This window comes from Gambusia affinis, linkage group LG16 (assembly GCF_019740435.1).
Source record: "Gambusia affinis linkage group LG16, SWU_Gaff_1.0, whole genome shotgun sequence".
Lineage (NCBI taxonomy): Eukaryota > Metazoa > Chordata > Actinopteri > Cyprinodontiformes > Poeciliidae > Gambusia > Gambusia affinis.
In genome coordinates, this window is record NC_057883.1 from 17,438,416 (window position 1) to 17,462,958 (window position 24,543).

Sequence of the window (24,543 nt, forward strand, 5' to 3'; positions counted from 1 at the left end):
ACTGAGTAAAGATCAGAGTAGTAATGCCAAATGATGAAAAAGTCCAGTCTCCAGCAATGATGTTATGTTTGGGAGTTACTGGTTTAAAATTATGGTATTTTGGCACCTTCCTGTCACACCTGATGCTTCATAAACATAACCTAAATCAGGTCCCAAAATAGGAACAAATATTGACAAACTTGTCCTTTGCTGAGACCCACAGGAATGTTTGAATAAAAACAGCAGAAGCAAACAATAACAACCCTAGCTCTACCTTCACATTTTTGTCCATCATCAGAAACTGTGAAACCAGGTTGACAGGTGACACACGTGAACGAACCCTCCGTGTTTGTACATTTCCCCTGAGGACAGGTGGTTGCCATTGCACACTCATCGATATCTGTTGTGAAACAATTCACACATTTAAAATTTCTAAAACATAGAAGAGAAAAATCTAATTTATGTTGTTTTTTATGCATATTAAATGAAAAGAGAGAGTCACGTAGTGGATGGATTTATGGGTAGATGGATTCCTGTGTTAGAACAGACTAGTCAAAGCCTAGACATAAATCCAATTGAGACATGTGGCAGGGCCTGGAAAGTGATATTGCTATGAACACTCTTTATCCAATGTGACTGAGCTTCAGTTAGTTTGCAAAGGTAAATTGCCAAACATTTTAGTTTCTAGATGCTCAAACTCCATAACACCAGAGGACATGCAGACATTATTGCAGAATTTTGATTCTACAAAGTATTGATTCAGAAGGCCTAAAATCAAACACTCATTGTTTCAGATTTTCATTTGTAAAAAAACATTGTCAAGCATGTGGCATTTTACTTCCACTTCACAAATATGCACCACTTAGTATTGATCTATCACATAAAATACCAACAAAATAGACATAGAGTTAATGTTAGTATAATCAGAACCTTTTCTACGGGTGTGAATACTTATTGTTTTCAGATAATTACAAACGCATGAAGGAATATAAACTTTTTCACTCTGTAATCAAGAAGTAATTTTTAGCAAGAATTGCTAAATAAACCAACCTTCACAGAGTTCCCCATCAAGAGACACTTGATACCCTGCAGGGCAGTTCTCACATGTATAAGACCCTTCAGAGTTTAGACAGATCCCATTGGAACAGGTAGACAGGTACTGGCACTCATCAATATCTGAGGAGGAGTGACACATAGACATGCATTCATGCTTACAATGAGACTGAATAATATCTCAGTGAATAATATCTTTTCACTGAGAAAAGCTGGAGATTGGACTTACCTTCACACCTCTTCCTGTCCTCAGACACTCTATAGCCAGCTTTGCATTGAGTGCAAATGAAGGATCCCTCTGTGTTGGCACACACCCCTCCAAAGCAAACGCCTCCCTGTGCACACTCATCAATGTCTGGAAATGGAAAGAACAAATTCATAGGTAAGCCAATATATCATCAAAACACTGCAGTGTTCCTCCAACCCTGCAAATTAGTGTAAATCATTAGCCGGCTATTTCTTTACCTTCACATCTCAGCCCATTAGTGGATGGTCCAAACCCAGGCCCACAGTTCTGGCAACTGTAGGAACCTGCTGTGTTGATACAAATCCCCACTGGGCATGCTGTACCACTTGCACACTCGTTGACGTCTAGAGAAAAGTAATAACATGCAGACATTACGTTGCTCCTAGCAGAGCTTCACTAGGAGAGGCTCATGCATCAATGATTAAAACTCAATAGCGCCAAAAGATTTCTAACAGACCTTCACATGACTTGCTGTCTGAGGAGACTTGGTAACCAAGGTTACAGGTGCACTTGTGGGTGCCGTCCAGATTGACGCAGCGGCCATGGAGACAGATCCCCGGAAGCATGCATTCATCCACATCTGAAGGAAAAAAACAGACGAGGGAAATAGGAGTTCTTCAGAAAACAGCTGCAAACTATTTTGTAGCACTTTTATAAGCCTACAGTGGTACCTGAAGACTTCTGTAGTAACACTGTCACAGAGCTCCAACTTGGAGGTTTAAATACCTCCTGACAGACAGTTACCTTGGCAAAAACTGTTTGATGAGAGCATATAGCCTTGGAAACAGTTGCATGTATAGGAGCCCTCTGTGTTGACACACCGACCATGACCGCACATGGTTTGGTTCAAGCATTCATTGATATCTGAAAACAGAGAATTATACTTAATAAATGGATGGATGGGTTAATTTCACCAGAACTACACATTGTGATTCAAGTGTCAATTCCAAAACTAACAAAACAAACATACAAACAGGTTTGTGTTGAACTGTTTTGATTTTTGTGAAGAGACTATGAACCACCAGTATTATTACTCAGTAAAACACATGAGATTAACTCATAAATACACTCACATTTATTAAATAATTAATTGACTGTGATTATTTACAATTTATGGTTCAGTTTTATTTATTACACACAGCATATAAAACCTATAAAATCAAGAAATCATCTAATTAGCATCTTTATGATAACCTTAAGAAACCTAGAAGATCACAAAATGCAAAACATCATACACCAAGCTAAAGAAATAAAAGAACAAATGAAAAACAAAGTCATTAACATCTCTTAGTCTGGAAATGGTTACAAAGTCATTTGTAAAGCTTTGGGACTCTAATGAAAACTATTGTCTACAAATAGAGAAAGCATGGAGCAATGATGAACATTCCTAGGAATGGCTAACCAATCAGAATTACTCCAAGAGTGAATCAACTTTTCCAGGAGACCAACAAACCCAAGAAAAGCATCTAAAGTGCTGTTGAGTTCAACAAGAACACAAAGGCCAGTTGTTTCTTTTTCTTCCAGAAAAGCCTTTTTAATGATCTAAGACTTATGGGAAAACATTCTGTAATAAGAGGAGACAAACTTGGAACACAGCAATTCAGAAGAAAGAACTTCACACTGACAGCCAAAAATGGTGGTGGTAGCATGATGATCTGGGGCTGTTTTTCTGCTTCAGAACCACTCTGCCAGGAAATCCTGCTTAAGAATGTTAGGTTGCCTCGGTAAGGCCTGGGCTTAAACCTGATCAAGAAGACATGGTATGACCTTAGGCATTCTCCTACATGGATAAGCAGTTCTTCAAAGAAGAGTGGGCCAGAATTTCTTGCTAGTTCGGAAAGACTTACTGCTAGTTTTTGCAAACCCTTAAAAGCTGTTGTTACTGCCAGGTCGGAATGCATAATTTGGGTTTTCATCAACTGTAACAAGTCTGTCCAGGACTTTATAAAGATTTGTTTTCAAAAGAAGTTTGTGGATGGTTCAAGAGGAAAAGGGAAACAATAAAAACGTAACTACCCTGCAGAATAACTGCAAGCTGCTCTCATTAAATTACATCAACACACTAACCTCATTATAAGAACCTTTTACGATTGTACCACTTCAGAAAATGCATCTGTGTAACACCTTAATGTTGTAAACATATTATTTAATAACAATATTTATCAAGTGTTAAAAGATGCATTTTTTGGATTAGATTAGGCTATGCTGAGAGAGGAAGGAAGGTCCAAAGAGGAAGACAAATAAAGTAATTTTCCTGCAAAGAAAGGAAGGAAGGATGTTCCTGAGATCTGAAACAGATCCTGAAATGTAATGAAGACAACCAAAAAGCGTTACAAAGCTGGTATTGTTGCCCCAACCACAGGCAGTGCCAGACGTCTGTCACTGTGGCCCACCACTTTTCCCTGCAATCAGCATCCAGCATCAATCAGACCTCCCAGATAAACCCCGACAAGGGAAGGGAGCTGTTTTCTCTATCACACCAACAATTAGGCTTATCCTCGATTCAGCCAATTGGGTCTAAACTGCTGCTTTGTGCTGTCGTCAATTGACTGAAGCAAATACTGGAAACTGGGCACTGAGGTTGGCTGGTTTATGTGTCTCCCACAGGCTCAGGCACGTACTAAAGGCTCTGTTCGCACTGTCCCTGTCAATGTTCAGAGTTAAAATATTTACACTTAACTAGGCCTGTCACAATAAATGATAATGTTGTTGTTTTGAGACCATTTTCAAGCAATATAATGGTAATGACATAACAATGAAAGAACACATTCCTAAAGATCAATAAACCTTAAATGCTAATAAACACTTAACACTGGGTCTGGAAAACATTTTAAATATCCAAAATAAATAAACTCTGGAAACAAAATTGCCCTTCCAAAAAAGAACTAGTTGAGAGCAATACACCAGACTGAAGACCAGTTTTAACAGAAAGAGAGAGAAAAGAGAAAACCAATAAATAATCATGCAAATGGATATTATTGAGCTCATTTTAATTTAACATGTAATTAACTGATTTATTGTTTATTGCAACAGGACTACACTTAACCATCATCTATAGATTCCCTATCAATTACAATATACAGCGACTGAAAAAATATTTAAACTTTTGAACAGTTTTCTTTTTTTTTTTTTGCTATATTATAATTATAAACTTTAGTGTGCTTTATATTATAGCTCAACAAAAAGCAAGACTTAATAGTCAAGTTGAGTCAAAACAGTTTATGGCTCTCAAGTTTTTCTTACAAATATAAATCTGGAATTTGTGGTTTCAATATTTATTTTACTCTGCCACACCTAATTAGAATAGAGTACAACCAATTACCATCAAACGTGACCTAAACAGAGTTATAGTTATACACAGGTAACTAGAGTTCAACTGTGTATAATTTAATCTCATTGATGAATACAAGTTTCTGTTAAGGAAGAAAATCATCTATACTCACCTTAAAATCTGTCTGACCTGTTTTGCAAAATCGAAGAAGTGCACACTTTTCAAATATGTTTCCTTTTTCTTTCATCCAAATTAACTACATTAACTACATTAACAAAGGAACTACATGTTCTTTATGGGACTAGATATACATTATTTCTTACACAAAATGATTAATGTTAATAAACTGACCCAATAAAACAGCTTAGGTGTTGTTTTTGTTGGACTACAAGAGGATTATTAGATTTTAAACATGAGCAACATTTACTGATAAATGCATGACGAGGAATAGTTTTTACCTTTCACATTAGCCATCATTGATTTGGTCTATATTTTCATATTTCTGGAATATAGTTGTCGCTTAGGTTTCCAAGCAAATTAGAGGTGTGGAAGGTCATCCGGAGGGAAATGGAGGCTGTTATGTAATAAGGCCACTTTCAGGTTGGAAGCTCTAAGCGTGTTAGTTTTAAGAAAACACGCTCCATGTGTAGTCTGGCATTCCTTTCTAATCCCTGGTAGGAGCCTTAAACCGGATCGCAGACAGCATCATGAGTGAGAGGGAAAGTTTGTTTACGCGCCATGACCTCTTTGCAGTAGGGGACTGACCTCCTGGCCCACTCGTACATCTCCTGTGACTTCTCGCTTCTCTCACCTACCCCGACGGCAATAATAAAGCACCACATGCCTCTACTGGGCTTCACATTTACACTGGTCAAAGCTCTCCAACAATAATACGCTGTTTATTTAAGGTTCTGGCCAAGAGAAAATATTTGGACTCTCCCAAATTGAAGTACTATAAACAATCTTTTTATGGAACTGGTGATACGAAAAGGATCAGCAATAACATGCTGAATGAGTTTAAACAATAACAGGAATATGCAGAGGCTAGGAGGATACATGGAATCACTAAACGAGCTAGGAAAGTGGGGGATTGCGATCAGTCCGTGCAATATAACCATCATTCACTGTGGTTTCAGGCTGTTATATGAGCTCAGGAATGTTCCACACAGGACTGAAAATATCCAATATAAACTCAGCTGAAGCATAAGATTTAATTTAATTTCAAAGTTTCATGCACATCTGTAGTGAGAGCGTCCCTCTGAGCAATAAGCCGCGAAGCTGAAAATTCAATTCAGCTCACGCTACTTGGTTAACTACACTGCATTACAAGGAGTCAAGAGATTTTTAAGTTCTTTTTCACTTTGTCAATGCCAACAAATAGCAAGAGTTACATCATCGTAAACTAATATGGAAAGGAATTACTGCACCAGAGGGAAACCCAGTTTATTTCCACGAAGCAGTTTGAAATGCCCTGAGGAACCTGGAGAGAGGGGGTTGGTGGTGGTCCTGTTGGTTTGATTGGGTGTTAGGTTGCCTTACCTACACATCTCCCACCAATGGGCCTGAAGCCCCAGTCACAGGTCTGACACTGGAAGGAGCCAAGAGTGTTGACACAGATGCCGTTGGGACAGGAACTGTGATCTCTGCACTCATCTACGTCTGCTCAGGGAAAGAACAAAAACATTGTTCGATTTAGTTGTTACTACAACAAGCTTCCCCAAACAATGCGCACGTCAATGGAAGAAAGCGGTAGTAAGTTCAAAAAGTCAAATAAGTACACACATAATCCCCCAGAAATGGAGGGAGCTGAATGGTTCTCCTGGCTTTGAACAGAGGAAAATACAAGATGTGTTTTGCTGGACAAGTAGGAAAACAGTATTTGCTTGTGTTAACAAATGAACTCGACTTTGCATGCGTGAGTCTGTGCTGATCCATGAAAATCACCTTCACACAGGCCTCGCCATGATTTGGAGTAGCCGTCATTGCATTCGCAGGTGAAAGATCCCTCAGTGTTGACGCACTGGCCGTTCTGGCACTTGTTAGGCATGCTGCACTCGTTGATGTCTGCCAAATCAAGGAGAGCAGAAAAGAAAGTGGCTGTCATATTCCAAGGCATTCATTATGAGAGGATGTTTTTAAAATGAACACTGCTGACAGAAAAATTGAAGTGGGAGTTAACAGCTGACTTGGGTATGATGACTGGAAGCCTTATGTAATACTGTAGACTGGACTGTGTCTCACCTTGACAGAATTTCCTGTTCTGGGTGATCACCTGGCTGTAGCCGCTGTGGCACTGACATGTGTAGGAGCCATAGCTGTTTATGCAGTGACCCTTTCCCTCACATGGGTCTATTTCACACTCATTCACATCTACAAAGATAAAAAGTGAAGGGTTCATAAGACTGCAGTGGGAAGCAGTTAACACATTGAAGCCCTGTAACTGGAGCGCTTCAACAATAAATCCATGGCTGCAGACAAGCCCTTTGTCAGATAAATGATCAATATCTCATTTGACTGTTGACAAGGCATCATAAAACAGATGAACGTAAACAAACTAATTTCTTTCATTTTTGATGTGCTTGCATTCTCAAGGCTTCTAAAAATCATGACTGTTTTGTAGAATTTACTCACATTATAATGACGTCCGACAAAGTCCTACTCAGCGCCACTCATAGTTGAATAGAAACGTTACTCTATTTCAGTAATTCAATTCAAAAAGTTAAGCTCATGTATCATTTAGATTCATGACAGAAAAATTATGTATTTTAAGTTTTTATTTCTGCAAATTTTTATGATTTTGGGAAATGAAACTTAAAATCCAGGCTCTCAGAAAATTAGGTTATCACAGAGGAGTAATAAAAAAATTCTTAAAGGCTTTTTTATTATTGGAAACACAATCATGCTGATTTCACAGTTGTCCAGTCAAAAGTTATATACCTGCTGAAAAATTGCTATTTTTGAAAGGTACTTTTAATCTGAGCAACAAGCTTCATCAGAATTAATTTATTGACTAAGACTGACTATCACTCTCTGTTGTGAATCTGTAATAAATGAGTAACGTATCCAAGTATTCAGATCTATAGCGATGTAGCCATACCTCTCTCTTTGTTACTCACCAATGCAACTGTTCTGCAACGCATTGTGCTTGAACCCTGGATCACAGTCACAAGTGTATCCATTATGCACAGGAACACATTTTCCATGCCCACATATATTTGGTGAAGTAGCACACTTGTTAATGCCTATGGAAAAAAACAAAAAATTTACATGGTCGTTACCCAGAAAACATACAAGAACATTTCTCACCCGACATTAATGGGGATGTAAAAAATAAAAAAGTACATTCCAGAAACACATGCTGTGCTCTGCAGGTAACTATTTAGCTAGTTTATAGGTGGAGTCTTGAATGAGAGGAGTGGTTTTACAACAGTATAGTGTTCTAACAGGTGGTGTGAAGCTTTTACAAAGAGTTAAGAGCAAAGAAACAACCACGGGTAAGCCTGACATTAGCTTTGTTCTTGACTTTTTTCATCCAAAACGAGCAACATAAATACAAAACATGACTTTATTCCTGGCAGAGAAAAAAAGCACTATCTCTACATGACATCTGTAATTCTTCTTACTCCTGTAATCGGTCTGTCGATCACAATATTTCTTCCGCAAAACAAACTTTTTCCCGCTTTCTTGTCTCTTCCTCCTCCACTTTTTATAAATTTGGCCTCTGTCTGCTAGTGATGACAGACCCTTCCAAGAGGTACAATCTCTCTTGGTTTCTTGCTCCCCTACCCTCTGTGAAGCACATCAGCTCAAAGCCAACTTGGCTCTGAAAAACGGGTCAAATAAAGCTCTCTCCGGCTTTACTTTGGGTAAGCTTACAAAAATGCCTTATAAGATGTCCCGCTGTCTGCCAGCTGTTGACATAAAACATAAAAAATGAAGAATTGGGCTCTTTTTTAAAATGGTAGCACTGCAGCCCTCCTCCATCAGCATATTTAGATTTAAGATGTATGTACTGTTGTAAGACAACTTATTTTTTTTTACTGCTTTCTGTATTTTTTTTACTTCATGTCTTACCAGTGACGGAAACTCCAGGGCTTGTTTCCTTTAAATCTGGCCTTATGTTGAAATCAGGGGAGTCTGGAGAGCTCTCTACAAAAAAATAATGAGGCGAGTCATAAGGTTGTACAACATAGCTATAACTGGATACCGTTTTATAATAAATGTAGAAAATATCTACAAGATCATTCTTGCATTGCAACATAAATTAATAAAGTAACAGCTTTACTGAAGGAGAAATAACTGATAAGATATAAAATTAGGCTGACATTTTGTCTTTTATTGCGTCCACCATTGCAAGATTGCTGTGACCTTACATCATTCATATTTTATCAACATAATAATGAGTCTTAAAAAGAAAATTATGAAGCTACGTTATAAAATCACACTAGAAATTAGAGGCAATATTTTCAGATTTTACAACATTTACATTTTTACAGAAAAGACTGTATTGTCTACTGTGGCTTCCTGTCGGAAAGTAGACATTCTGTTGTTAGAATAGTTTAATTATCAAGTTGTATCAAACGAAGAATAGATAAGCTGCTGTTAAGGTATATTATACCAGAGCACTGATAAGCTTATGTTAGGATTAGTCAAAGTATCAACAAGTTAGATGAAAACAGATAAGACACGTTAATGTTAGCTTTGTGTTATTACCAAAAAGATATATACAGCAAACAAGCAAGTAAAAGTCTAGTAATTCACTTACTATGCCCGAAAAGCAATACGTTGTGATTTCATGACATAAAGCCAGAGTTGATATGGTTGTTTCAGCACAAATTAATTTTTAGCAAGCCATATCAAAACAGAACACATATTCTAACCCTAGCATCTAATTATCCAGAAAAGCAGACATGTTGGTATTAACATACTTGAATTATCAATAACTCCAGAGTGAACATGCTAGTGTTAGTACTGACTGGTTATCAACAAGTCACATCAATAAAGAGAGTAAATATGTAAGTATTAGTAAAATTAAATTAGCATCAAGTCATGTCAAAACAGAAAGTAGAAATAATATTTTGACAGCCTTATTATTAACAAGTCATATTAAAAAAGTATAATGAAGCAAGACTAAGAAAGTCTTAGCTTCACATATAATCTTTTTTGCATTAAAACATCATCAACAGTAGCAAAATCTGAGTGGATTACTAATAGATCTATGTGCCAAGTCAGAAATATATATTGTTAGACATGTGAGATTGTCCTAATAAATGTGTCTTTATTGAAACGTAGAAAAGTAGTATCTGCTTTTCTATAAAGAAATGCAGATACTAAAGTCTCCAGCACATCAAGGAGGCCTGGCACAATCACAGTATTAACAGAAGTCAGAACAGCATGGTGTTAATATGAAAAACTACACCAAAAAAAGTATTTAGTAGGAATATTTAAGAAAAAAATAAATAAATTTGGTGCCAAAACAATGAACAACTTATTGAGTGAGAGGCAATCTAATTAATCCCCAGAACAATGCTTATTAGCTACGTGAGGAATATAACTTTACGATATAATCTTCCAGCTTTGACTCATGCAATACATCAGTGTGAGCCATGTCTTAAGGTTTACCACGGTATATGATATTTATCTTTATTATAAAGTGCTACTTTCTGTCTTTTACAATATCAGGTTGTTACTCATTTCTTGACGGTAAAAAAAAAAACATATTATTTTTAACGTATAAAAACAATAAACTAAAATGAATCAAGATGACGCATTCTATTTAGGCAAACTCCAGACTAATGTCAATGTTTTCACTGGCGTGGAGGCAAAGACTGAGACTGCCACCGCTGAGCAGGGGAAATTTATACCAAGCACATAACATGTCTGCACCTGACTCAAATACTAAATCAAACCAGGAGAGGCCTGAAACAACAGCTTGGTTTGGTTTCACCATTATGTCAGAGTGATTAAAACGAAAAAGGGGAAAGAAATACCTGGATAATTTGGTGGCGAGTCCGTCACAACAGGAGGCTAGAAAACAAACACATATTAAAAGTTGAAGACAAATGAGTGTATTCAAATTTATGCCTGTCTCTGCTAAGTTGGTGTGTCTGTAGCTACCAATATTTGGTCCGAATATGTTACATAATTATAACAAGCTTACACAGCATACACATATTGTCCTCAGAAAAGCATTTCAAAACTATGTGCCAGAGGGCTGAAAGAGAGGAAAAAATTACCGGCATCAGAACTTCCAGATCTGCAAAAAAAAAAAAAAAAAAAAAAAGAGAAAATAGACAAAGAAAGAAAAACAGGTTTATCAGTCTCAAACAGGAACATTCCTGAATGTCTATTTATTATTTAAAACACATTAACAACATTAACAACATACAAAGTATCTATTAAAAGCAGGCATAAATGTAAATATTTTCATTTTGTCTTGTTACAATTATAAACTTTATTGTTTTTGTTTGGTTTGTATGTGACAGACCAAAACAGCAGCATTGTATAATAGTTAAGTATTTGAAACATCCTGAAAAATATGTATAATTTTCCTTCCACTTCACATTTACACACAACTTTTGTTGGTCTGGCTCATAAAACTCCAATAAAATACATTGGAGTTTATAGTTACTAAGTGAAAAGGTTAAAGAGGTATCAGTGACTGCATATTTTCTGTTCCAAGCCATAAAACAAAGTCTGATTTGAGCAATACTTCAGTTAAAGAAATGCAAACACAGTTCAGGATGGGAAGATCCTTGATAAATAGGACAAATATCTGAATATTTATAGATCTGTGTGCTGGAATAAATAAAAAAATCTTGATGCTGCCAATAAAACTAACTCTAGCAGTCAGCCAAGAAGATATATTCACTGAAAATCCAGAGGAAATAGATGTTTGGTCCATAATATTTGTGAGGTGCTGTGAAGCCCAGAAGTGTTTCATCTTAATGGATGGGGAAAAATAAAAACAACTTCAAAAAATGCTCTGGGTTGCATAAAGAAAATTATGTGGGAAAATCAAAACATTGTGTTGATCTTTGGCCAATCATTTAAAAAAGCAAATAGTTACCATCTTGCAGTTTAGGTGTTTCTTGTCCTGATTCTGAGGGATATTGTGAAGTCAAAGTGTACTGAGGTACTTGTGGTGTCTCGGGGTACTGGGAGTACTGGGGGTACTGGGGTGTTTGAGGGTTGTTGTTGTGTCGTGAAGGCTGGGAGGATGGCAACTCAGGCTCCTGCTCCTCCAGAGTCACTCCTGTGCTCTGTAGCTCATCATCTTCCAGCTGCCTGAGAGAAATCTGCACATCTGAGCGTGAGTATGTGTATCCATGACCAGCTGGGCAGATCTCCTTGAAGTGGTCTGCAGGACAGGAAGAACAAGCGCAAACAAAGAGTGATAAAAACCATCATCTCCGCAGTAACAGCTTGTACTAATAAAACTTAGAGACTGGCTGACAGTCAGATTAAAGAGCCAATCACCAAACAGAGACAGGAATACTTTTTAATACATTTATGTGTATACTTTATGGCCTCTGTATGTGATGAAATTGTATTTCTCTGCAGCGCTGCGCAAATGTTCTTCATATTTTTGTATAAGGAGACAGATTTTCAAAGTAGTCTTAATCAATTCCAAGATGAATGTAATATTCAATTCCATTATGTATGTATTTAAAATTCTCACCAAAGGTAAAAATTTTACAGGGTGTCTGTAGTCTTGTTACATATTCTCCATCAGATTTAGGTACATATTTTTATTATGTCATTTATCACATTAATATGCTTTTGGTCTGGCTCTGGCAAAATGATAGGTGATTCTGGGGAGGAGAAAATCCACCCCAGGCCCAGTTGGTTGTTGCTTCTAAAAGGCTTTAAACTATATTAGAAAGTTGGGGGTAAAATCTACACTCGTAGTCTGATGCACACAGCCATGATTGTGAAGCAGGTAGCAGATCATATAACACTGAATGACCCTTGAACTGAGCTGGTTTAGAGGCACAAGAGTGAGTGGCTAATGGGGATTGGCGAGCGAGATAAAAGGAGGCAAATTGCACCTCGTTGTGTCTGAGTCCAACAAAACCCAGCAATGGTGAATCCATTACAAGTGAAAAACTCTGTGTCCCCTACCTGACCTAAAACCGGCAACTCTGTGCCAGAAGAGTCTGGAATAGTGATATGAGTAATGACAGATATGCGGTCGATGTAGATGCAGGAAATGTGGATATGATGGGCTACTGACTGATGAAGTTAAAGTGGAGGGAAATTAGGGAATATATGATGAAGATCAGCTTTAAAGTGCAGAGTAAATATGAAAGATCTCCTGTTACTAAGTTGAGTCCTGTACTCAGAACATGACTTTAACAGCTTATCCAGTCACAAAGACATTGCCTAAAAGAATCCGAATATGAGCACCACGGACGTCTGGGTGTAAAAACTCATCTACGACAATCCCTGGGAATCACTTGGCAGAGCAGACACTTCATAAAATCACTTCAGTTTCTCTCTGAGACTTTGAAGATTAGATCTGGAAGGAGAGGCAGATGACAACTACTTGCCATGTTTCACTTGGCAAATCTGTGGATTTCTGCTGCGTAGCTTTGCTTTTGGTACATTAGCAGGGTTTCTCTCTGAGGGTTGGAGTGATAACACATGGCAGACTCCCACCATTATGTAGCCTCCAAAATATGAAAACTGTTATGTTTCTGGTCCTTTTCCACTCTAAACACATTTAGTTATTTTGAAATACTTTGAATGCCTGGCAGACAGGGAATGGTGACTGAGAGGTAAATATTCTTAGCTTGTGCTCTACCAATCATTGCATAATATTACATGGGAAGTTTTATATCTGCAAAAAACATTCAACCTTGCATAGAGTTTAATGGCCAGAACAATAAAACCAAAAATGGACAAGTACGTTTTCAGACAGCGGAAAGTTATGCAGCAAATCTTATAAAACATATTCACCTGAACCTGGCAAAGGACATCGATCACATCCATTTCCCCAGGCTTTGCCCACACGGCTGCAGCAGCATATCTGCTTAGTGATGTGATTAACAAGAGGCAGAGAGCATGTTCCTGATGACACTGACCGGTAGCATGAGGCCCTGTGGTCAGACACTGCCTTGTCAGCTGAGGAGATGTCAGAAGATCTATTATATTCTACCAACTCATATCAGGAAACATTTTTTTTTTTGCGTTTAGACTCAGAAAAATGATTGAAGAAAATAAAGGCAATGCTTACACACACAGTGGCTTCTGGCAGCATCTAACATAAAACCTGGCTTACAAGTGCACCTGTAGCTTCCTTTGGTGTTGAGACATTCAGCGTTCTTACATATCCCTGGCAACAGACACTCATTGATGTCTGCAAAAAGAAAAACACACTTTGTTAGTCATCCAGTAAAGAGCACATTCTAATTCTGGAAAAACCATGAAGTCATTTCTGAACTCAAACTGAACTTCCTAAATAAACTTCATACATCAGATTTAGAGCTCTGTACTTCATTGGGAGTACACAAAGTTTTTGTGCCTGCAGATCAGCAGAGATGATGAAAGTAAAAGGAAAGCATTCATTTGAAGGCATTAAAACATTAAAACAACAGATCTTGAGTCTGTTGAGAGCCGATGAAACTTGGAAGCATTACGGTTATACAGTTGTTTATAAACCAAAAAGTAGTGACGATGAGGTGGAGAGAAGCAAAAAAAACTTCTTCTTCTCAGCATGTAAAGAATATCTGAGGAGTCATTCAAACACAGAGCCCTAAATTACAAACCTATGGTATATTTATTTTTATCAACAGCTGCACAAGGATAATAAAAATGAATGAATGTTGTTGGATTTTAGGAAAATTTTAAAAATGCTGTCCAGGTTGATAACACTACAACTGGCTGCAATGATCAGACCCAGGCAGCTCTGGTTGAGATGAATCCTTGGAGTAATAGAAATCAGATGATGAGGAAGAATGTGATGAAGATCAGATGATGTAAGAGTTCAAGCTAATTGTTGAGTTTGACTCTGATATTCCCCAAGCCACACAAGGACATGAATGGTTTTCAGTATTCAGTCAACACAAATTTGTTTAGATAGGTTTCCATATAACACTAGTAAATGCTACACTGTGTGTCACCTCACCTACTTACATGACATGTTACTACAGTGGCCCTGTCATACATCCAGTATTTAAAATTACAAGTGAACATTTAAATTCTGATCAACTCTGAATTGAACTTTCCCAAATGCTTGTTCTCTGACTTGAGGAATTTTGACAAGTCTCTTAGCTGAATTGGAAAAAAAGGGGGCTGGACTGAAGCTTTGTGATGTAAAGTAACATTTTCTGCACCTGCACTTGTAACAATACCCAGTTTAATGGCTGTGGTATTGCTATGCTTAATTGGCCAGCAAACCGGTCTTTATGAAAAACTCCAAATCTAGAAAGTCATGCAAAAGAAGACAACAAACATCAGAGCCAATATTAAGTTGAGCTGAAAGCCATTATTAAAGCAACCTGAGCTGAAACCTGAGTTTACCACTCCAGGTGTAGCAATTCAGCAAAAGGACCAAGGAGTGAGTTAAACAATGAATACTATGTAGGCATCCCAAAGAGAATTGAATTTGGGGTCTTCACTGTAAATCATAATCAAAAAATGCACAAGAATAATACAGAACAAACAAGTAGTAGTGAATCTAAGTAGTATATGAGTTTCACAGTATGATTGGATTTCTAAGCCAAAATACCCTTTAGCCAATATTAGGATTTACTGAGATTTTACCTGTAGTTGATACTGGTAAAATATATTATTTTCTACATGTTTTGCTGCAAGGACAAAATTATGTTTGGAGGTAATAAAATTGTCCATTGGATTCTGTTATAAATCCACTCACAAAGTACATATGGGCATTTACTTGCAAAATTATTCCTAAATCACATACAGCTTCGATGATGTACTGAGGCTCTGTAGAACACAACTGAAGGATAAGTTTTAATATAAAACTGCCAAATCAGGAGTAAAAACATGCAAAATATGGAGGTATTTCTAAAAACTCTGATAAGTTTACCCCAGTGTTTTCTGATGCCACCAGAGGTACAATAATGTTCAAAATTCCCTTTTGAATGTAGTTTGATAAAGATATAAGAAATTTAGTTACAAAAAATTGCATCAGTGCTAAGCTTTATCTAATGTCTGCCAGCCATTTTAAGATCTCTCCTATAACGTGTCTAGTCTTTTAACAGCTTGTGAAAGTTGCAGGAGGAGTTTGTCTGCTCTTGAGTCACTAAATGAAACACAGGCATGCAGCCCAGTTGATATACCAGGCAGGAGCATGGGGGACATATTTGAGGTGCTTAGTCTTGCAGTCCCACTGGGACCAGGCAAAGTTTGTTGTTTTGCTGTGTTAAACAAAGACTATATCATTAGGTCTTTTCCCATGGCTCTGATGACTGCAACCCGACAGCCTGCCACCACAGATTTTCCCCAATTCTAATTAATCTGCTCTTGTTTGGTTGTTTTGCTTCCTGCTAGAAAATGTGAGCTTATAAGGGATTTGAGGCTGATAAATTCTAAGGAATGAGAAAATCCAAGGAATGGCACAAAGTTTTGTTTCTTGTGGTTTCTTCTTTTCTGTCTTTTCCGTTTATGCTGTTTTCTTTCTTTCTTTTTTTTTTTATCTCCACGGAGGTCCAAGCTTTCAATCAAAGGGTGACCTTAATCTTCCTGAGCCTCCAGCTACTATTTTATCAGTGCATAAATATACAACTGTCTGTGTCAGCATAAGCTATCTATTTGGATGAGTCCAGAACGAGCACATGCTGTAAAGACAATTACAGAAGGGAGATGGCCCCCCTTCATCTGCAAATACCTTTGGTAAGTATTGTGAGTGCAGGTGGTGCAGTGACTTTAAGTTTAACCAGCATCAGGTCAGAGTTCAGGTCAGCCGTCATCACATGAGGTCTTTAATGCGCCGTTCAGCCGGGTCTCAGATTAGAGTTATTGTTACAGTAGGCTGCTAGAAAGACTGGGATTGAAACTGACTTTCATGACAACCTGTCATGGCCAGAACTAATTTCAAGATGTATTTTGAGTTCACGCTTGGTAGCTCATGCTTGGTGTAAGTAGCTTTTAACATGATTGTTTTTACAGTCTAATTGTGAGTGAAGAGGCATGTTCACCAAGTGTCAAACGGTTTCTGTGACCTTGTTTCATCTCGCCTCCTCTTGACATTTGGGAACTGCAGTCACTTGTGGGATTATTTATGAACAGCAGCAAGAAAGTTTTTGACATCAGGCTCCTTTTTTTTCTAGTATCAGGTGTAATCAGCGTTCTTGCACACATTTTATAACAAAAAAAAAATAATTTATTCCAGAATGCAATTTTCAGATGTCTCAACTTTTCACACCTGTTTTAAGATATATATAAAATGGTTCATATAAAATTATGCAATATATTTCTATGAACAAGTTTTAAATATTGAACTTGTCCAATATTGGGCAAGTTAAACATTAATATGTCTACATATAAAAGTCTTTATAGGACTTCAATATATATAAGGAAGGAAGAAAAAAAATGAAAGGAAGAAGGAAGATGGATAAGAGGAAAACAGAAGAAGTCTATGGCTATGATGATGGAAGGCAGAAATCAATTAGTGAAGGAATAAAAGATGAAAAGAGGGAAAGCTTCAAGCCAGACAAAACAACGGGTTCCAAAAAGGACATCTATTTAACGACTGTCAACAGTCGTTAAACAGGTTAACAAACAGCCATCATTGGGAAACAAAATAGGCAAAATAATATTGATACATTAGGCAGTAGTTACAATGATGACTGTCAAATGTGAGTGTTTTAAATTTGCCGCTAGCTTTTATTTAGATTATCCAAAACGTCAAAAGAATTATGTAAGACTCCTATGAACTGTTCTTTGATGTGGCATATGAGTAATACAACCCTCTACCAGTGCAAGTTTACTACCCACAACAAAGCCTGTGCTTGCATTTCTGTGGGCCTTTCATCCAACAAGCACAGCTACAAATGGCCAATTCAGCTGGACAAGTTTCCCCATAACAGTATCTGAAGATAAGGAATCATCTCTGAAGTCAGAATGCTTACCGAGACCCCAAAGGATGTCTTATCACACTCTAGGCAGGATGTCGGTGACTGGAGCATTTGCACACATACAGATTGTTTAAAAAAGTATTCATACCCATCAATTCTTCCAAATTTTTGTCACATTACAACCAGATGTTTTGCTGAGTCATTTTGCAAATAAAATTAGGTAAAAATCTCTAGATTTGCAAAACTGGTGATGATGTAGCTCAAAAGATATGCAGCTGTGATTTCAGCAAAATGTGGTTCTAAAAAAACACTTAAGTTTGTGGTTCCAACATGAAACAAAGTGAAAGATTTTAAGAAGAATGAATACTTTTGCAAGCCCCTGTAGCAACAGTAGATGAGGCCTATTATTCAATAGCATCCCCCTGTTCCAATACAACACACAAGAAGCAGCTGAAAATAGAAGCCACACTTAGGCATGCTAGACACCATTCTGAGAGCAATGAAAACTTCTCACATGAAGCATTTTTTTGTCCTTTTGGCTGGTGGGGTAATACGAGAAACTAGAACAAAACAGCTATAAAGGACAGAAACTTTAAAGCAATTCAGTAAATATTATGGTGAACTGTCAGCTATGGGTTGTTTGGAACAGAAGTGACTGGGAGAAAGAAACAGCTTGAAATAATCATAAAAGAAAAGTATTAATACATAAACACATTTCACCAAATGTTGGCTGGACAATGTACTACTGGAAAAAAAATTTGCACTTGTACAAGCAAGACCTTATTATGTGGAGTGTTGTCTGTGCTCAGGATATCAAAGAAAACATCCCTAAATCTGGGTAGATGAGGAAGCATGCTGAACTTGCTGAACCAGATAGTGAGATATGTCATGGAGGTGTCCAAATCTGCCCACTGAAGCATTATGTTATTATACTCCATAGGCTTCAGTAAGCACTGCCCCTTGGATTATGACACTGTTAATCAAGTCAGTGGCACAGCTCTAAGCAGACTGTTTTTGTTATTCTGTGCATCAGCATCAGTTGTCAGAGTTGGCCCTTAGATCAAGTTGTGCAGTTTTTCCTTTGATTTTCTGACACCGCTTATTTACTAAGACCATGAACAAACAGAAATGCTCTGAATATTTTAGCAAGGGACTATCCACAGAGCTGACCCTGTGGATGGTTACCGCTTCTCAGACCATAAAGCCAGCTGATAATTTGCCATCCCCATGACGCTGAAAGAGAACCCTGCATGTGGGACCTTTGAAGTTTGTTGCCACATACAGATGGCTTGCTTTGCTGGCTTTCATGCTGGTTTTATTCTCTTGGAACATTTATAAACAGCAGATCAACCAAATGCAGCAAAAACTCTACTAAAGGGATGGTATGTTTTTTACCAGGCACATAGTGTCCTTTTATAACATAATCAAGTATGTTTTTCAGATGTTATAAAAATGCTGTTTATATCAAACTTGACTTAAAAGAAATTTGAGTTTGTAATTGGTACCTTGAAATTGGACCTGTCTCTTTAAGAAACGCCTATTCTTTCTATGGCATAGCAATTAGAACTATGGTTATCTAAACTCACAAAACAACTTTTGCAATGTATTTTTTTTTACTTACCTTGACAGTGTGTAATGTTCATTCGTTTAAAGCCCTTGGGACACTCCACTTGTCCATTCGCAATCACAGCATATGCTGCAAACAGGAAAAAAGGCATAGCTTAGCAAAGTAAAAACTTCACTGTTTTTACTATGAAAATAATATATATACCAATAATATACCAGTCTGCTGCTTTTCACAAGTGTTCAAGTCCATTGAACCTTTCCACATTTCATATTACAACCTTACATTTCAGTGTATTTCACAGTGATTTAATGTAATAGACCAAGACAAATTAGTTCATAATTTTGAGGTAAAAAGAAAGGGGATTAATAGTTTTTGAGTTTTGAATAAAAGACTAAAAAGTGTGATGTGCCTTTGATTTCAGCCCACTTTACTCTGACCCCCATAAGTAAAATCCAGTGCAAATTGTTGCCTTTAGAAGTCATATAATTAGCAAATTATAAATTGCAACATACTGCAAATCATGGTGTTCTGTGAGAGCCCAACCCATTCTCACACCCGACTCGTCATATATTGACGCATGATGGTTCCGTCCTCGTCACATATTGACGCGAGGGGTACCCCTTTCGCGTCAATATGTGACGCGAAGGGTTTTACCTGATGCCTTACCGTAATTTTTGCCCTAAACCTAACCAATTTTTGGGTTTTGAAGTGTCGGCAGTGTTTGCGAGGACCATTCGCGTAAATAATCCATGTAAAACATGCGACCTTCCAAAATCGTCAAAATCGTCAAAATTTTACGGTGAAGGAACCTGCCCAAGTCGTCACATATTGACGCGAAGGGTATACCCTTCGCGTCAATATGTGACGCATGGTCAGACGGCGTCCCAACTCGTCAATATATGACGAGTCGGGTGTGAGAATGTGTTGGAGAGCCTCATGGGTTTTATAGAGCATTAGTGAACAAACAGCATCAGGAAGACTAAGGAAAACAGCAGACATGTCAGGATAAAGTTGTAGAAGAGTTTAAAGTAGTGTTACATTACATGTAATGGCCTTTAACCTGGCCCATTGTAACCTTTGAGATTCTGCTGAGATTAACAGTTTAGGATACAACTTAGTTGCGCACAGCATACATTTAGTCTTTCTGCAAAGGAAAATTGTTGAGTGAAAATCACAACAAGTAGGATTTAACATTTTTCACAAACACATTTTCAAATGTGCTCAGGTTTACATAACACCAACCAGAAACTGGGGCAGAGGTTCACCTTTCAGCAGGATAAACATTTTGAAAACATTGCATTTGTGTCTTTTTTGTATTACTATTTCTTTTACTTTCACTACTTTTTTCTTGCAATAGAAAAAAGGGTAGAGGTGTCGTCCCAAGGCAAAGTCACTACCTGAACTGAGCAACAGGAAAACTATGGGTTGCTAACTAAATGTGAACTTTGAGAAACCTTGAGAGAGAAATTATATTAGAACTGATTCTCATAGTAATATTTTATAAAACAGTGCAGCTAAGCAGCAAACAGAATTAACAATGGTTGACATCATCTGCTGGAAAATATCTATTAGTCTTCTTTCTTCAGGGAATATGAAGTTAATCTTTGAGTAAGAAATGTGTTGAGGAAGTCCTTTATCATCGACTACGTTGATGATATATATTAAAATAGTGTTCCAACTCTGAACAGAAAGAGTGATGATTGACCTACAGTTTTCTCTACAATGATTGGCCAGTACTTATTTTAACTTTTTTTTTTTTTTTTGCCAAAACAGTAAAAATCTAATGGTGTGTGTCATTCTGATGTGTACATTAGAAGTTCACCGAGGTGCCAGAGTAAACAACCCAGAGTGTCTGTTGATGCCTTGATGGGATCAGCTGTCAATGTCAGAGGTCTGAAAACATGTTGTCATGGCTCGCCTGGCGGGCAGTCAAGCCTTGGCACACTTCATTTAGCTCACAGACCGGTCAATGTGACAATCATCAGGCGAAAACTGACTCCGTCTTACAGCAAGAGTGTGTGTGTCTGAATGTTTGACGGGGACTGGTCTGTGTGCAGAGTTTTGTGTATCTGTGCAGAAACAGAATCAATATTGGTAGCAGAACCTTCTGTGAAATAAACTGAGATGACAGGTTTGTCTGCATTTCATGATAAAAGATTCAATGCCTGATTTCTGAGAGGAAAATGTGCACGAATGAAAAGAGTTGAAAGGATTGATGATGGGTTTGTTAGCAAGACAGAAAAGTTTCTCACTGTTCCTGTCCACTCATATTACCATCACAAACTCAGAAGGCTTAAAGAAGTTAGTCCTACTCCTGATAGCCTTTTTTATTACTATTTACACCCCCACAAAAGTATTTCTTCTTTATAAAGTAGTACTCTCGCTGAGAAAGTATAAAACTAGAGGAATAATTTTCTATTTTAGGAAACAATTTTGTCAAAAGTTGGCACATGCAGTTGAACTCATTAAAATAAAACATTTCCAGCAGTGAAATCATCAGGAACACAAACACAAAACCAGAACCATAATTTAATGGTTTGTATAATTGCATTTTATGTGTTAAAATGACCAAGACAAAGTTCAATCTAATTGAGAATTTGTGGTGAAACTTAAAATTTGACTATCTCCATCAAGTTTTGCATTTGATATTGCAGAAAAAGATGCTTCTATGGAGTAGACTCAATGTGAGGCTGAATACAAGTGCATACTACTTTTTTAAGATTTTCATTTGTAAGAAAGTCTGCAAATCAAACTTTCCTTCCACTTTACATAAATGTAATCTTTGCAGAAACACAAAATTTATATGAAAATTCTTAATTTGTTACATAAGATGAATATGAATTGGTGTCTATATTGTGGAAAAAAGTGTACATCTATGCATCAAGTCAATATATTTCCTTTAATTTCCTAAATGAAAATTACAATAAATGTATCTATAATCCAAACTTGCATAACACAGATTTTATCTTCCTTTGGTTTTTGTCTGCTTTATTCTGCATGTACTATTTAGTTTTAGGTTGGATACGTCATGTGGTTTTCTTAGTCCTCACATTCCTGCTTTTTTTTTTTTTTTTTGAAAGCCCACCCTCAGTATCCACCACACCCATCCATGCCAGACTGGACCAAAATAATGCCTTGCTTTGAATCTGATGCCAGGGTAACGAAAGTGAGAAAACAAACTTGACGTATGCCATAAACGACGCGATTACTGATTTACCAGCAAAAGAACACAACTCTTCCCTTTTGGAGTGTTTAGGGAGAGTTAGATGGTGTGTGTGTGACTACATGTTGACAGAAAGGTGGATTTAAATGATGTAAAGGGCCATCTGGATCCTTAACAAGTCCAGACAAAGTGGCATATTTTCTTTCATCATTACACATTAAAAGCAACACTGTTTACAGCAAACAATCAGTGCTTTTTGAGCTTTTTCAAACACGTTTGAGTAAAATAACACCCTGCAATCTGTCACAATGCTGTCTCATTTTACCAAGGCTTACTGGAATGTCTGGCACATGGAGGCTCTTTGGGAATAGGGTCCTGGAAGTTGTGTTATGGTCCTGCTGTGACCCGGTCGACCAAGCAGGGTCAGTGTACCTGAGGACTGACGGAGCAGAAGTGGGTCAGGATGAGGGAGGCAGCCTGAAAAGCGAGTGAGAGGTGGGAGCGGATATGTTAAAGTAATGCCCCTCATCCTGTCCATCCATCGCCTCATCATCCTCAACACCCTGATAATCCTACTCAGAGGATTCAGAGTAATTAGTTGTTGTGTTGGAGCGACGGGCATGTCTTCCTGCAGCGATGGGATCAGGGAAATTCAGACCTGAGTGACAGGAATATGCATGTGCCAAGGGAAGCCCAGTAGGGGAGGCCGCTGTGTCTCAATAAAGCTTATTAGAAGGCAGAAAAAGACCTTTGCAGGCAGTGGGAACTTCATTATTTTAAGAGAAAAACTTGCTCCTAATTTTTAGGAAGCAATAGTCTTTCTAAAATTTATTTCCATATATTATTTGGCAGATGGAGCTTAACATTTCCTCATGTGTGCCCTAAGAGTGGTTGTTACTGGAGTTCAGTTCGGTACATATTTATTGCTCTCTGGGGGCAATTTGTTTGCAGAGTGTCAAAAACCAGCTGCTGAGCTTCAGCACACAGATGCCATCAATGACCTGACGTAAAACTGGCTGCCTTTATTTTTTTCTAAAACATACAGGGTTCTTGCTGGTTTCAATTACTCAAGTATTTTAAAGAAATGGTTCTCAAACTTATATGGCAAATCCCTGCAGTAAAAATTAGGTCCTCCAAGTACCACCATACTGGCATACTAGGACTTGGCCTTTCTCAGATTGCTCTGTTGCAGTTCGAGAACAAAAAAATTGAACTGCATGAACTGTATGAGTTATGTAAACCATTTTACTGAGAAGCTAAAATTTCCAAATTTCAACTTGAGGGAAACAAAAGAAAGGCCCTATGAAGTCGAAAACCAAGTGAGAAACCCTGAGGTTTCTTGCCAAACCTGACATTGAAATCCAATACGGCTGTATTATGTACCCACAGGTATAGCTTCGTTGTGGTCCTGAAGATTTTTTTTACAATAATCAAATTTTAACATACACTCTCTGGCCACTTAATAAGGTATATCTAATCGACTGATTGTTAACACAAATGGCAAGTTGTAATGAAGAGGTTCAAAGCAAGTTTCAGCGTGGAGAAGAATTAAATTGACTTTCACAATGGCATGGCTCTTGGTGCCAGATGGGCTGGCCTGTTTGATTTTGCACCATCTATTGGCATAAAGAAAGAGAAATATTCATTGAAAGGCATTTGTATAGACAAATATCCCTTGTTCTTGTCAGAGTTTAGAGGACAAATGGGGAGACTGGATGGCGATGATAGCAAGCCAACCTGTTGCTGAGTCTTCAGTCTGACTATGGTTCCCATGCTTCAATCTAAAACCATTTGTGTAGAAAATGTAGAGCTGCTCGGGCAGTGGTTTGCAAGAGTGAGCTTAAGCTGCGCATCATTAGGGTCACCCAAGACTATGGACCTAAACAAATCTGGGTCCACAGTCTTGGAGGACAGACAAAAATCTACCAATTGTTGTCTGTCCATTTAGCCTTGTCCAACAAAAGATATTGTCACCCCTCACTAATTTCTCGTCTCCATTCAATTGTGGTGTGCATTCCACTGGAGAATATTCAATAATATTTGCTTAAATTCTTTGACCTCAAAGTGTTATTCAAATTCCTTCAGGGGCGCATGATTGCCTGTGTTGTGCCAACTTGAATGAGGAGAAATTCTTTATTTCTTGCTTTGATATGAACATAATTTTTTTTTCAATAAATGGCCCTGAAGCTTATTATGAATGAAAAGACAGCCTATACAAAC

The 24,543-nt window shown here is 37.6% G+C and overlaps 1 protein-coding gene across 1 annotated transcript in view; it reads right to left on the bottom strand.

Annotated features, from left to right (window-relative positions):
• Nucleotides 1–24,543, bottom strand: part of LOC122846474 (latent-transforming growth factor beta-binding protein 2-like) — a 104,186-nt gene that overhangs the window by 24,551 nt on the left and 55,092 nt on the right. Inside the window, exons 9-25 of the mRNA XM_044143479.1 lie at nt 19,215–19,289; nt 13,789–13,911; nt 13,512–13,676; nt 11,620–11,910; nt 10,787–10,806; nt 10,541–10,577; nt 8,625–8,699; nt 7,667–7,792; nt 6,792–6,920; nt 6,495–6,614; nt 6,090–6,209; nt 2,024–2,143; nt 1,737–1,859; nt 1,498–1,623; nt 1,262–1,387; nt 1,030–1,155; nt 254–379 (exon numbers count right to left, since the gene is read on the bottom strand). Of these exons, the coding sequence (XP_043999414.1) occupies nt 254–379; nt 1,030–1,155; nt 1,262–1,387; nt 1,498–1,623; nt 1,737–1,859; nt 2,024–2,143; nt 6,090–6,209; nt 6,495–6,614; nt 6,792–6,920; nt 7,667–7,792; nt 8,625–8,699; nt 10,541–10,577; nt 10,787–10,806; nt 11,620–11,910; nt 13,512–13,676; nt 13,789–13,911; nt 19,215–19,289 (2,028 nt within the window). The remainder of the gene's footprint in view (nt 1–253; nt 380–1,029; nt 1,156–1,261; nt 1,388–1,497; nt 1,624–1,736; nt 1,860–2,023; nt 2,144–6,089; nt 6,210–6,494; nt 6,615–6,791; nt 6,921–7,666; nt 7,793–8,624; nt 8,700–10,540; nt 10,578–10,786; nt 10,807–11,619; nt 11,911–13,511; nt 13,677–13,788; nt 13,912–19,214; nt 19,290–24,543) is intronic.